This window comes from Nestor notabilis, unplaced genomic scaffold, assembly GCF_000696875.1.
Source record: "Nestor notabilis isolate BGI_N333 unplaced genomic scaffold, ASM69687v1 scaffold12846, whole genome shotgun sequence".
Classification (NCBI taxonomy): domain Eukaryota; kingdom Metazoa; phylum Chordata; class Aves; order Psittaciformes; family Psittacidae; genus Nestor; species Nestor notabilis.
This window is the reverse complement of record NW_009933376.1, coordinates 40,411-54,138: the sequence shown is the minus strand read 5'-3', so window position 1 is coordinate 54,138 and position 13,728 is coordinate 40,411. Positions and strand designations below refer to the sequence as shown.

At 41.0% G+C, this 13,728-nt stretch overlaps 1 protein-coding gene across 1 annotated transcript in view; it reads right to left on the bottom strand.

Annotated features, from left to right (window-relative positions):
• The window catches only part of TTC7A (tetratricopeptide repeat domain 7A), a gene marked incomplete at its 5' end in the record, with an annotated part of 97,369 nt that overhangs the window by 48,489 nt on the left and 35,152 nt on the right, over positions 1-13,728 (bottom strand). The window contains 2 exons of the mRNA XM_010016856.1: positions 3,120-3,217; positions 7,683-7,799. Of these exons, the coding sequence (XP_010015158.1) occupies positions 3,120-3,217; positions 7,683-7,799 (215 nt within the window). The remainder of the gene's footprint in view (positions 1-3,119; positions 3,218-7,682; positions 7,800-13,728) is intronic.

Here is a 13,728-nt window from a genome sequence, read left to right as displayed (position 1 = left end):
GAAATATATCATAAATATAACAAAATTGATTTTGTCATAATGAGCTCTGTATATAAGCCATACAAAATATATCTAAATAATTTCAAAGCACTGTTCTAGGTTTGTTGTAAGACCAAGAACGACCAAGTTTAATATTTTGCATCTATGAAAAAACTGCTGTCAAAATAGAAACGTACCTCAGTAGATTTAGTAGGCTTATAAGAAACACAGAATTCCCTAGCCTAAATCACTTCAGGCAAGAGCATTATAAGATAAGACTAAATCAGAAGAAGAATGAAACAGCAAGGCAGCTGACTGATATTAGTGGATTTCGTTAGGAACATTGCTTCAGTTAGGAGAAGATGAAGAAAATAAAGAGGAATTAATCTTCCTGGCAGCAAACCTAGAATTCTGGCACAGCAAATAATCTCATTGTGGTCTAACTGAGTGAGAGGCCAGTGTCAAACCTGGCCACAGTAATCCCCCCTTCAGTGACAAGCCTGAAGATCACAGACTGCCTGTGTATTGCAGCGATACTGCCGCATGCTCCCAGGGGATTTCAGGATGGAAACTGGAGCCTGTTCCAGAATGGTGCAAAAGAATCAGACCTCCTCTCTCCTTCAAAGCAGCCAGCCACAGCCACAGCTCTGGGGAGGCACAAGGATGAGGAGGCTAGGGCTGTACTCTCCAATCTCACCCCCCACTGCCTTCAAAGGGTCTCCCAAGTGGGTCAATAGACCCAGCTGCCTCCTTTCTGCAGATGGAGAACAGCAGCACCTAGAGCCTGCAGAGCAGCGAGCACAGACCCTTGCTGAAATCAGTCCAGCGCTAAGGCGGGTGGTAGAATTTCGGTACCAGCCCCATCCTTACAAGCACTGTGGGTGCAGCCACGTTAGCATGGAAACCTAGATTCTTGAAGTGGGGGAGGAATAAATTTCTTGGCTAAAACCAAGCTGCATTCAGTGCAAATCACTTTATGTGCATGAAAAGATGGTTTAAAGCTTGTACTTTACACAAACTGGCTTTCTGGCAGGCAGTACCATGGCACACAGCACTTTCTGCAGAATCACAGCTGCTCCACTGCATGTTGCCTGCTAGAACCAGGCTAACAGCATGCTGAAGCAGGTACCCAACCCAGGTGCTTTTTGAGGAGGGCACTACACAAAGACCTGGGCCAGAGCTTTGCTGTGACTCTGGAAGAGGTGCTGCAGGTCTGCAGTGGAGGAGGCAGGACTGAGCTCTTAGAAGGGTGGCATACCAGCACATCAAACCATTACAGGCTCTGCTGGTGACAATCTGGTCTCAAGACCGTCCTGTGAAGTGGGTGTAGCCCAAACCTGGCCACTCTCCTTTCTTCAGACAATTGCAAAGCAAGGCAAGGGATCTCCAGAAGAGTTATGGGATCCACACCCAGAATGCCTTTTAGAAGGCATTAAGCACCAGCTAGAGATGAAGGGGCAGGGATCAGTCCAGACTCAGCCCCACAGCCTAGGCACTATAACCCACTCCCTGTTTCAGCAGCACAGTGGGAACTGGATGGATAACAAAAGTAGTGTGGCAAATAATATTTTTTGGGTTTTACTGCTTTCCTGACCAGCAGCCAGTCTGCAAGATATCTATAGTGTTTTCCAAGTCATTTTCATATATTCACTGAAAGTTCATTTTACTGCCCAGCATTAGGGATGGTAAGATGTATTTCACAAACCTTCAAGTAATGACTATGCTAAACGATTTTGTATCACTAGGAAACTTACATGCCATATCCAATCCCTTTTCCAGATAAGTTTTAATATGCCAAACAGCACATATTTATTTAGTATATCCTCTTCATCTATCTGTGCTGAATTTGGCCTGTTGTCTTTAATTGATCTGAAGACTATAGAACACTGCCATATAAACAATGAGGAAAAGGATCTACACAAAATACAGAGAGACATCTCAGCAAAGCGTAATAAAAGGGAAATGGATTAAACAGATTAAAAATTACGTAGATATGCATCTACAGAATCAGTAAGATTATAATGTCATAAATATAGACCCAAAGGGTTTAACTTTACAAACAAACAAGCAGACATGCTGAAGTGTTTTGATGTTTGAATGTTTGTATGCTCAAGACATAACCTTCCAATGCTTTTAAAACATTGGTGGGTGTAAATGGGGGTTAAACACACATAATTTAGTGCAAGTCATGTACTTAACACATCAGAACTTGTCCTCCATCTCAGCTGTATATGCTGAGCATGTGACCAGTTTTAATAATTTCTAATAATCATGATTAAAACTTGGACAAGCCCTAATTCCCTCACCCCAAAGCATGAGACTTAAGTGTTAGGTTTTTTAAAATCAAGATTTTATATTCTTCTTATCCATTTTCTGAGTCTGTGAGGTTCATTCTTTTACAACTGTTTCTTCTACATCCACAAGAGTAGAAAGTTGCTTCCCTAAAAAACCCTCCAAGTTACTAGGCAAGATTCTCACATAATCATCTGATCTTGAGTGAGGATTTTAAAGGAAGCACCAAGTGTCACGAGACTTACGTTAAAAATCACAAGTCATCAGCACTCTCTGAAAGCTTCCTTTCCCCTTCCTGCCAAGATTAGCTTTGATGTCTCAGTTATTTCCATCTGACTATATCTGCTACTGTAAATGTGTATTCATCATACAATAAAGCATCACAAGGTTTATGTACAAATCCCAAAGCAAATCACCCTTTAATAAGAACTGACACTCACTCAGCTTTCCAAAACCACAATAATAGCTGGCTTGATCAGGACAACTAAAAAGGATTAAATCCGGAGGGAGGCAGGTAAAAGGATGGAGGAGGGGAAAGAAAGGACTGAATTATACAGTTCTTGCAGAAGTATAGTGAAGTCCCGTCTAATACCTTTCATGCTCATCTCAGAGAGCTTTGTAAAAGAAAGCAGGAATTCATCTCTGTTTTATGCATGGGAAGGCCAGGTGCAGACAAACCACAGCAACACGTTGTGCAGCAGAGATGGCCCTGGAGACAGTTCTGGACCTCCTGATCACCAGCCCAGCAACATACATGCACACAGCCTCCCACCCTTGCCAGAGAAAATAAAACATTCCTCTCTCACAAAAGCATCCGGGATGGGAAAGAACAAATCTTGTTTCCTCACCAGAATCAGTATCATGAGCATCCGGGAGCATGAGATGCAGTCCATTATGCTTTTTGATCACTGGTGTTTCGGTGACACTACTTCCTTTCTCAGAGCCACTGTAAAGAAACAAAACCGTGTTACCTGGCCACTTTTCAGCAGAGACAACGCTCCCCTTGAAGCTGGCAATACTCTCATCTAGCTGCTGATGGAACTGAAAACTGAAGCTTTCCACTTACAGGCAATCGGCCTCCTGAATGTGTTGTTTTAACGCCACCACCCTGCCGATGGAAGGAAGCTCACAGACATGGTGCCCAGCAAAGGCTCTAGGGCACATGCCAGTATCACTTTATTTGGCTGTTTCGACTCTTTGCAAGCCACTGGATGAGGAACATGTTGGCAGCTAGAACCCAGACCAGAGGAGGCCAGCCAGCAGCCCTATGCCCAGGAAGAACCACCATCCATTGGGCTTGTCTGCAGAAGGATTTGTTCACAGCCCTGCTCTGCTGATCTGTTTGAAAGAGACCAATTACCACCTTCCACCCAGGTGCTAATTTCTTCATTTCAAAGGGATTATTTTCTTCTCTTCCATGAGCATTCTGTTCAAACAGAGGAGGAGGACAAAAGCTACCACATAGCATGCTTTATGAAAGTAGGACTATCTGGTCTCCTCTTCTGTCCTCACAGTAGAGGTCTTCTATAGAGAAACTCAAAAAAAACCAACTACCAGAAAAATCCTAATGAAAAATCACTTAACACATGTCTCCTGAGCCTTCCTGTCACCACATAGTCTGCCATCCCCCCAGGATCAGATGGTGATGATATCTCCTCTCATCACCCATTAAGGGACAAAATATCAAAAGGAAAAGTGACTGCCCTGGCTACTTTTTCTGGCGCACTCCCAAGCCTGCAGCTCAGGTTTTGGACAATATTCCTCCCAGGAAATAAGCTGTCATGATTGCTGTGGATGCCCCATCTTCCAATCTGATCAGTCCTTCGGTAGGGATTGCACAGGATTCCCTTGAATTTGCATTAATCTAGCAGAAGAATTAGCTTGAGGTGGCTATTTGGTTTTAAACATGATTATCTGTTATCACAGAAAACAATAGCAAAAGATAAACAATGTCCTGTCCTTCTTAGATAAAAATCTAGGACTGAAAGCCACTCACTGTTGTTCATCATAGTGGTAATTATATTTACAATAGCTAATTAATATTTTACTTGGGCTTTGGGATCAAACATTTTGGTTTCTGTTAACGGACCTGGTATTCTTGAGCATCTGACTGCACAAATGCACTGATACGCCATTTCCAACTATCATGTGGTGACAGGCACAAAGGAAAATTAAATCCTCTGCTCTGTGCCTCAGCCTTACCTAGCCAGGATTAACTTAAGCGTAAGCACCCTGGCTGGGGGCTGCTGGTGGAGCCACAGGGGTGTTTCTGTCTTACTGGTGTGTTGCACATGCAGTAAAACAGCAGCTATACTTCAAAATATTACTCCCATGAGGCAAGCACTGCTTTGATGCAGCAGGCATCACCACTAAGTCACTGCTCAGGCACACAGCCAATTGCTTATGTGCTATTGTCCTGGTTTCAGGTGGGTTAGAGTTAATTTTCTTCCTAGAGCTGGTACAGTGCTGTGTTTTTTAATTTAATCTGAGAATAATGTTGACAACACACCAATGTTTTAGTTGTTGCTAAGTTGTGGTTTCTCTGATTGAGGACTTTTCAGTCTCTCATGCTCTGCCAGTGAGGAGGGGCACGGAAAGCTGGGAGGAAGCAGAGACAGGACACCTGATTCAAACTGGCCAAAGGGGTATTCCATACCACAGCACATCATGCCCAGTATATAAGACGGGGGGAGTCACCCGTATGGGGCTGATTGATTCTCAGGGAGATGCTGGGCACTGGTCAGCGGGTGGTGAGCAATTGTCTTGTGCATCACTTGTCTTTTATTGGGGGTGGGGAGTGTTATTTTTCTCTCTTTTTGTTGTCTCCCTTTTCATTACAATTATTAGTATATTTTATTTCCATTATTAAACCGTTCTTATCTCAGACCACAGGCTTTTACCTGCTTTCCGATTCTCCTCCTCATCCCTCTGAGGGTAGGTGGTGAGCAAGTGGCTGCGTGGTGCTTAGCTGCTGGCTGGGGTTAAACCACGACACCTACACTTCTACCCAAAGGACAGGTGACGAGATTGGAGGGTGGCATAAGTGTGGACACAGTAAAATCTGACCACATTAGGAGAGCAGCATTCAGAGAAGGCTTGATGAGAGGGCCTCAGTTAACAAAACATACCTCAGTACAGTCCACAGCATGGCCCTTTAACTGGGAAAACATTGAAATCCCAGCCTGAAAACCAAGTGGACTGCATTGTGCAAAAAAGCCGCTTCCAATGGCTTTATTTGTTATCCTGGAGAAGGGCTGAAAATGAACTACTTCTTCAAAGCTGCAGTACGAGGCCTTCAGCCAAGAATGCTTTTCGAAGCACCATGGAAGGGACGGGAGCCAGATGATTTGCCTTCCACATACAGCACTGGAAAGGCTGACAGTGGGACACACTGCCACTCCACTGCCCATGTTATTAAAGGTAGTTGAGACAGTGGATAAAATGCTGACAAAAATTGCTGAAGGAAATACTTGGTTGTGAGATACTGCAGAGGCACCAGTTTATCACAGAGAAGACAAGAGGGGACTTGAGCATGGCAGATGAATAGCTGCCTGGGGAGAAAACACTGCGCCCTGAAAGAGTCTTTAGCAGAGTCACAGTAAGATTGCAAAGCTGGGAAACTTAGGCCAGACAAATGCAACCAAATGTAACTAAAGTGCAATTTAATTGTGTAGGCGATTAGCTGCTGATTGAACTAGTACAGGACACTGGGTCCAACAGCTCTCAACTTCACATTAAGAAATACAGGCTTCTCTTTTCCAAGAAGCCCTAAAAAAATGCCTGTGTCCAAGTCTCACTGGTCAGAATTCCCCTTAAGCTCCTCTGCAAGCCCAACCCAGAGTATTTGACATACTTGTTAGCTGATATTGCTGCTATTTATTTGCTTAATACAAGGGGCTTCCTGGGGCACTGAAACCAGCCTAAAACTGCAGGTACCACATTCATTCTTGTTACCTTTCAAGCAGTACTTCCCAGTAGAAAATGCTTTATGACCTATTTTTTGAGAAAGCCACAAAGTTCCACTGGGAATAGCAGTGGAGTACACATTAGAGTTCCTAAAAGCAAAAGCAAAGCAACTTATTTTGTTTAGGCTTCTATGGCCAAAGCTTATCAAAAGCCTCTAACGTTATCACATCTTGGGTTTTTAAGTATAACAGCCAAACACAGCTTGGGATACAAATGCAGTCCAAATGGCTGAACTATTTATTTGTCTGTTTTCCAACATACTCTCTTCAGTCTCAGGCTTGCAGTCCCCCCTTGGAATCTTAGTCATAATTGCTCAGTGTGGATGTGATCAGCTTCATGAGGACTACTCATGGATATAAAGATAATTCATGTGAAATGTACATGATTGAACCCTTAGCTAAAGAGACTAAGGCCTAAGGAAATCAATGATTCCAGCCTGTAAGAGGCCATTTTGCTGCTGCTATGTAAATATCTTGATTTTTGTGTTTGGTCTGTTGCTCATTAGCTAAACCAACAAGGAATTACTAATAATCCCTCAAGGACAACTTGTAGACAGACATGCACCATCCTGCACATACACTTCTGGTGTATACGAAGCTTAAGGAAATGCACACATAAGCTGGGAAAAATACAGGCTTCATTCAGTCTGCTGTCATGACTTGCCATCAGACATCACAGGTAAGTACAGTCTTGGGATAACATTCCCAAGACAGTAGCTGCACAGTGGCATCATGACTAGGACAGTATACAAAGGGAAGGAAGAAAGTTACCAGGTTGGGAAGGAAGAAAACCCAACCTGGTAACTTTCACATTTTCTAAATTTCTCCTTTTGTAGGGGAAGCAGATGAGAGAGAGGGAAAAAACAGGGAACTTAGCACTGTTTAAATAGAGATTTACTATGGGAAGGGAGAAAGACTACATCCTTTGCTCCTTTCCTTGCCCAGTTAGCACCAGGCTGTGCAACCAGCATGCAACCACAGCATATGACAGGATCTTAGCTATGTGCCTTTCCTTGGCTTACTCAGTTCAGGGCTGTATCACCCCCACACATTCCTGAGTGGTGCCAACTACTGCAGACTGTTAACAATAGCTGATGGATGCTCAGCAAAACCTGCCCTCCATTCTGGACATCTGAATATGTTTAGACGTTCAGATCAGAAACTCTTTGCTCAAACTGCTTTTTCAAGCTTAAAATCTTGAGGTTTTCTTTTGTTGCTGGGGTTTTTGTTTATTTTGTTTTGTTTTTTGTTTTTAAATCTTGGCTATTAAAATCTTTTGGGTTTTGTTTGTTTTTGGTTTAATTACAGCTAGAAATATTACCTCTGTGCCTGTTTAAAATGTACTGTTTATTATCCCCTTTGCAAAATAACTGTCTAGACAATTAAAGAAGGTAGCTGCATCTCCATTATGAAATCTCAACTTGTTAGACAGTGGAGAAAGCCTACCTGTGCTGTAAAACATTATATACCATCTGCCACATCTGCAACATATGTCTGCATGTCACCAGAGCCTCTTTGGGTCCTTTATGTATCCATTCCAGTTTTACTTTGGTGAAGAGTAAGCTGCAAGATAATAAACCAGAAGTTATTATTTTTTGGCACCTCATAAATGTGGGATATCACTATCACCCTAGCGAGATCCTGGCAGCCAGCATTGTTCCTTGCTTTGTATGTGCGGCAATAAAAGAAAACACCGTAGCACAAAACATTTCATTTGGCTCAACTCTGATTCCCCACAAGGAGATGAGAGGATTAACAATATTCCTCAGCTGCAGTCAAATTTGCGTCACAAAGCTGGCAGGCCAGTGTTAAAGCAAAGCACTGCCAAGCTAACAAGGTGAAGCATACAGTGAATCTCGTTTTATTTTGCACAGCGTTAAAAACAGAATGAAAAAAGAATTGTCATAGTACATATGCCAGACTGTTTTCTTAGTCTGGCATCTTCTCATAGCACTGGCTTATACAATAAATTTCAGACAAAAGCCCCAACACACTTAACATAGGCAGATAATTATGTAATGCCCCACAGGAAGGAAATGCTTTTTCTTAACCCCCCAGCCAGCGATCATCTTCTGCCTCTAGGCGAGACAGCTGACAGCCCCTGGACATTCTTGCTGTAGGCAGTATAGCTGCTGCTACTATTCTTACACCTAGAGAACACATACTTGCACAGACCACTGGAATTCAGGAGAATTAGGTCAAGCAGAGGTTAGAAGAAGACAGATTCGGCAGTGACACAATCTACCACTTGCTGCTAGCATGGCTGTTAACACTATCCTTCACAACACCCGTTTTATTGCTTTTTTTAGTTGCCAAGATGATTGAATGTATTTATTTACTACCATAAATTTACTTCTCTGCTTTAAATGTTTTAATGAAGTCCAAGATCTACACATTTTGAACTACACATTTATGTACATACATGCATACATCATGAACAGCTGAACGTAAAAAATCCTAAAACCAGTTTTGTGAATGTGACCTGCTGGCTCCTGGGGAATCCAAACAACTTCAGAATGAGACAACAGCAACTGCACAGATGATGTTAGAAAAGACTCTGCACCTGAATAAGGGATCCTTTGCTTGCAATAATTAGAAATCTGCAGCCAATTCTGTGGTGTGTATCTACAGTAATGTGCTAAAATGGCAGTGCCATTCTCCGCTAACAAACATTAGTGGTTTTGTCTTGGGGGTGAGTCACCAAAATGTAGTCTAACTGTATGAACTGCTACAGGGAAGTCTTCTCATAGGTGCTGCTACAGTTTGACCTCACAACTGAATTTCCCAGGTACAAACAGCCTCTTAGAGATGCTGACCCCCTAACTGAAAGGAAGAGCCCTTACTATGATTCAGGTTATTTTGGGGCTAGATCCATGAACGGATCAAAAATTTTGGTGGGACAAACAACAGAACAGCGGACACGCTTAAGAAAAACAAGTCTGTATTCAGAGGAGTGGGTAGCAATGGAAGCTGGCCAGCGATGCGTGCTGCTCTCTATCCCTTAGTTAAATGGGCTCGTAAGAGCAATGCTTGTTTTAACACAACACAACCTAGAATCAAGCACTTAAGAGCAAGGAATATATATCACACTAGAAAGGTGGGAGGTTATACCCTGGAGTGCAACGGTATTATAAAAGATCACGAACGTGAAGTTCTTGAACAACGATGCAGTTAAGAGGCTAAGCAACCTTTAGCATCCATATACAGAAGCACAATCAAGTAGGAGCTGAAAGATGTGGTTATTCCTGTTCATAGCATCAGCAAGACACTACAATCCTGTTTCTAGCTCTTGCTCTTTAACTACAAAATATGACTAAAAATGGGATGAGGTTCAGAAAAAGGTTATGCAAGTGATCAGAGGGCTAGATAAGCCTGTTTTACCAGAAGCTTAAGAAGCTCAGTTTATTTGGTTTAACTGAGAAGCAGTAAAGAAATCATTTTGCTCCAGGCTGCAAGAACCTACATGGAGAATTATCTAATTGTGAGTCTTTGATCTAAAAAAAAACCACATCAGAAACTCCAAGTATTTGTTGAAAGCTGAAAGTAGTCAAACAAGAGATTTGTAAGTAAATGCAGACACATAACCATCAAAGAAAATAATCTTTGCAGCAACCTCCTTGTATGCACAGTAAATTCTGTTGTCTTTAAAACCTTTTCAGCAAGACAGGAGAGCATCTGGAAAGCAATGGTAATGCACAAATGGAAGATATGGGTGGGATGCATAGACTCTCAAGCAAGCTTCTTTGGACTGCACTGTGCATAGAATCATAGAATAGTTAGGGTTGGAAAGGACCTTAAGATCATCTAGTTCCAACCCCCCTGCCATGAGCAGGGACACCACCATCACACTGCCATGAGCAGGGACACCACCACACTGCAGAGGGCTGAGGCTGCATCATGACCTTCCTTCTGGCAATTACTCTGTTAAAAATGTTCTATGGTCCAAGAAACAACCACACTGAACAATCTATCCTGTTTTTAGTACGCAGAATATTTTACAAACTTCCAAAATGAAAGACCTTCTAAAGCACTGTAGGACCATCCTTGCAGCAGAAGAGTGGTCAAGGAGCCCAAGGCCTAGAGAGCAGTTATATTACATCCCTCAATAACTCCACACTTTTGAACGCTGTAAGATACCATTCAATATTGATGAAATAGAAGGACATAGGAAAGAAGAATCTATTAACATTCAAACTACTACAAGAGGGTTATATTAAAGGTTCCTTCTCCCTTTTACACTACTAGGCATACATATGGCTTAGTTATCAACAGGCAATTACAATTAATACATAGCATATATAAAAATTGCAGTTAAACATTAAAAAGACACACATCAAATTCTTCTCTCCATTACTCTGCTGTTTACTGCTTAGAGAGAGTATGTCAAGTTCTTTGGATGAAGGTGCAATGAATGCTCTATCTCAGGACAGAACAACTAGTGAAACATAGGGAAAAATTAAATCTCACAAAACCATGATGTCTGAGCAGAATATTATCACCAGTCTTAAGGCACAGGCACACAAAGGTTAAAAACAATGAAATCATGCAACTTTAGCAACTGTCTCTGCAGTGCAACTATACCAGATCCAGGAGATACTGTACACTGTTAACTGTTGTGTAATTTACTTTTGGAATAGTGTGCTATTCATGTTATCATGTAATAATAAAATAAACCAAACTAAAAGGAAAATATAAGGGAATATAAGTGGCAAAAGGAACCAAAACCATACTGAGAGCAGAAATAAACAATGCAATTAAACATGATAATTAAAAGTGGAAATACAATCAGGACATCAGGCTGTATGTGCTGTTTGATCTAAGTATTTCTCAACTTCTAAAGAGTTTTCTAACAGAAAACACAGGTAAGTAAAAATATAGGGAAAACACTGAAGTAGCAGCACTTATCTTGATCTTACAATTTTATTACTGAGGTAGCACTCTTGCTACAAATCTAACGAGTATGGTGTCATATCAATGTCTGCACACAACTCTTAGGGGCATAAGTAAAAATTACGTATGCTCAGATCTCACCTTATTTTATTTTCTTAATATCATTTTAGTGTACTTTTGTATGCCTGCAGTATTCAGCAGAACAGACTCTTAAAGTGATTCAATATATAAAAATAGCCCCAAGATTATCAATATAGTCATTCATAATTCTGTTAGCCTCTGAAGATGAAAACAGATTTGGGCTAAAGTAAACATATAAATTGCTACTTCATAAGCATAAGAGAGCAAAAAAACTGCAAATCACTCTTGTAGCAATGGACAAGGGACAGCAACAATGGAAAATAACCAGTGCTTACTCTGGATACCAGAGTCTAAGCTCCCTCTCAGAAGAGGTTTTCTTTTATCATGTATGTGGACAGTATGCAAAAGCTTCTATTCCCTGATGTAACATCAGGTCATTGCCACAAACACACACAGTACTGTTAACTCTGGCAAATTAAAATCTGTGTATAGTTGACTTTTCTGAGATCTGAAATTCTGAAAATTCAAAATTAGGTTTCCCGAGTATCAAAATGTAGTCACTAGTACACATTACTTAAATATCACTATAATATTGCCAAGTATTAACAAAAAAATAAGGATTGGAATACTGGAATGCCTGTGAAAGTTTTCAGCGGCAAGCAAGCTACTTCGGTTGATTTCAGGAAGTATCCAATATCTGTCTTCATAAAGACTCACCATGTCTCAAGGCTGGCCAAACACACCTACCGAGCCCTCCTGAAGGTCTTCTAATCCTACATGGCTAAATGCTCAGCCTTTAAGTTCTTTAATATTACCCATGAGGAAAAGAGACAGTTCTTTCGTATCATTGACTGAGGTTTAATAGTTAACACTTATTACCAAGTTTCCCATGTGCATATGGTATATCATAAATGCTTATGAGCGTATCAGTGGAAGAAGTTGCAAGTTGCTATGTTTACTAATAACCTACTGACTACTTTATGGATACTCTAGGACTATATAAAGATTTATTGATCAGTTAATTATTGGGACTTTTTAAAGCTGCTTTAAAAAGTTTTTAGTGTCAAACATAGCCCTTTAACTACATGTTTATACAGCAACACAATGGGATCTCTGTCCCCTATCCTCTGACAAGCAATAAATAATGCTAGTACTATAACAAACAATAATACATTCCACCCATTTCAAGGTTGAGAGACTAAATTAGGAATAAGGAGTATTATGCAGTCTTTATCTCTGTGTTTTGCCATTCACTGGTTGCTTATAACCCCTCCAGTTTTTCAGAGCTTGTCAGCAGCTCCTCAAAGATCCTCAAGCTTTACCAAATTGGGGCCATCATTCCCCAAAGTCCTTCATTATTTACCCAGATTTGCCTACCTACACACATAGCTGCTGGGTTATTCTGGATTTTGAATACAAAAGGAAACAAAACACTAAAATCAGCAGCAATGTGTCCCAATTCAGAGAGACAATCTGAATGTACATTAGTGTGAAAATACTGAACTTCTAGAACTAACGTACACTTTGTTTCTTTATTTTATTAAATGACAGTATGCATGTGTATGGATATAGTAGACAAACTTCTCACCCTGGAAAAGAGGCTGAGAGAAGAGATGACAGATTTATAAAATCATTAATAGCATGAAGAAGATCAGGAAATCAAAGCAGTCTGTGTTGCTTCAATGAAAGAAGGAATATCCAATAAATCAATCAAGAAATGGATTTAAAATGAGCACATTAAGTGCTTTTTCATACAACACAAGTGCAAATCCCATTACTACAGGATGTTCTGATGAGACACATACATAGGTTCAAAAAGAGATTAAATAAATTCATGGATGACAGGCCCATCAAGGGATTAAACACAACCCAGTGCAACCTCTGTCTCCGAAAACCTCTGAACCCCTCAGCTGACAGCAACAGGGATGACATACGAGGGGTAGGATCATCCTACTGCCACGTTTCTACATGCTTCTCCCTGTGTGTTCACCAGATGCCCTGCTGAAGCCAGACAAGCCCTTAGTTTGATCAAGAATGGCCACTCTTACATTTTGATGCAGCTGAGACATGATTGCAGCCTATGTTCTTTTTATAACCCAGATTGTCTGGTCTTGTTTTATCTGCCAGCATGAGAGGACGGTGTATCTGGAACTGTAGTATCTTCACAGCAAATTAGCTGCTCAGTTTATCAGTTGCTGAGTTTAGCTTCAGTGACACAAGCCAATTAGTTAATGTATAGTCTATCACCATAACCATTATGGTTTCATTAACCTTCGAAAGCACCTGCTAAATCCCTGAGTCATGTTATCAATAAGAAAAAAAGCTGGCAAAATCAGAGAGCTACTTTTAATCTCTTGCATTTATGTTGATAAAATCAACATCAAAGTTGCTGTCTTCTCAAATAACTCGGTGCTTCTTGCAGTCTCCTGACATTTAAGGGCACATTCTGTAGTTAAAGTAATGCCAGCAACGCTGACTGCAACCTCCTTTTATAACTTCATGCTGTGCCATCTTATCTATC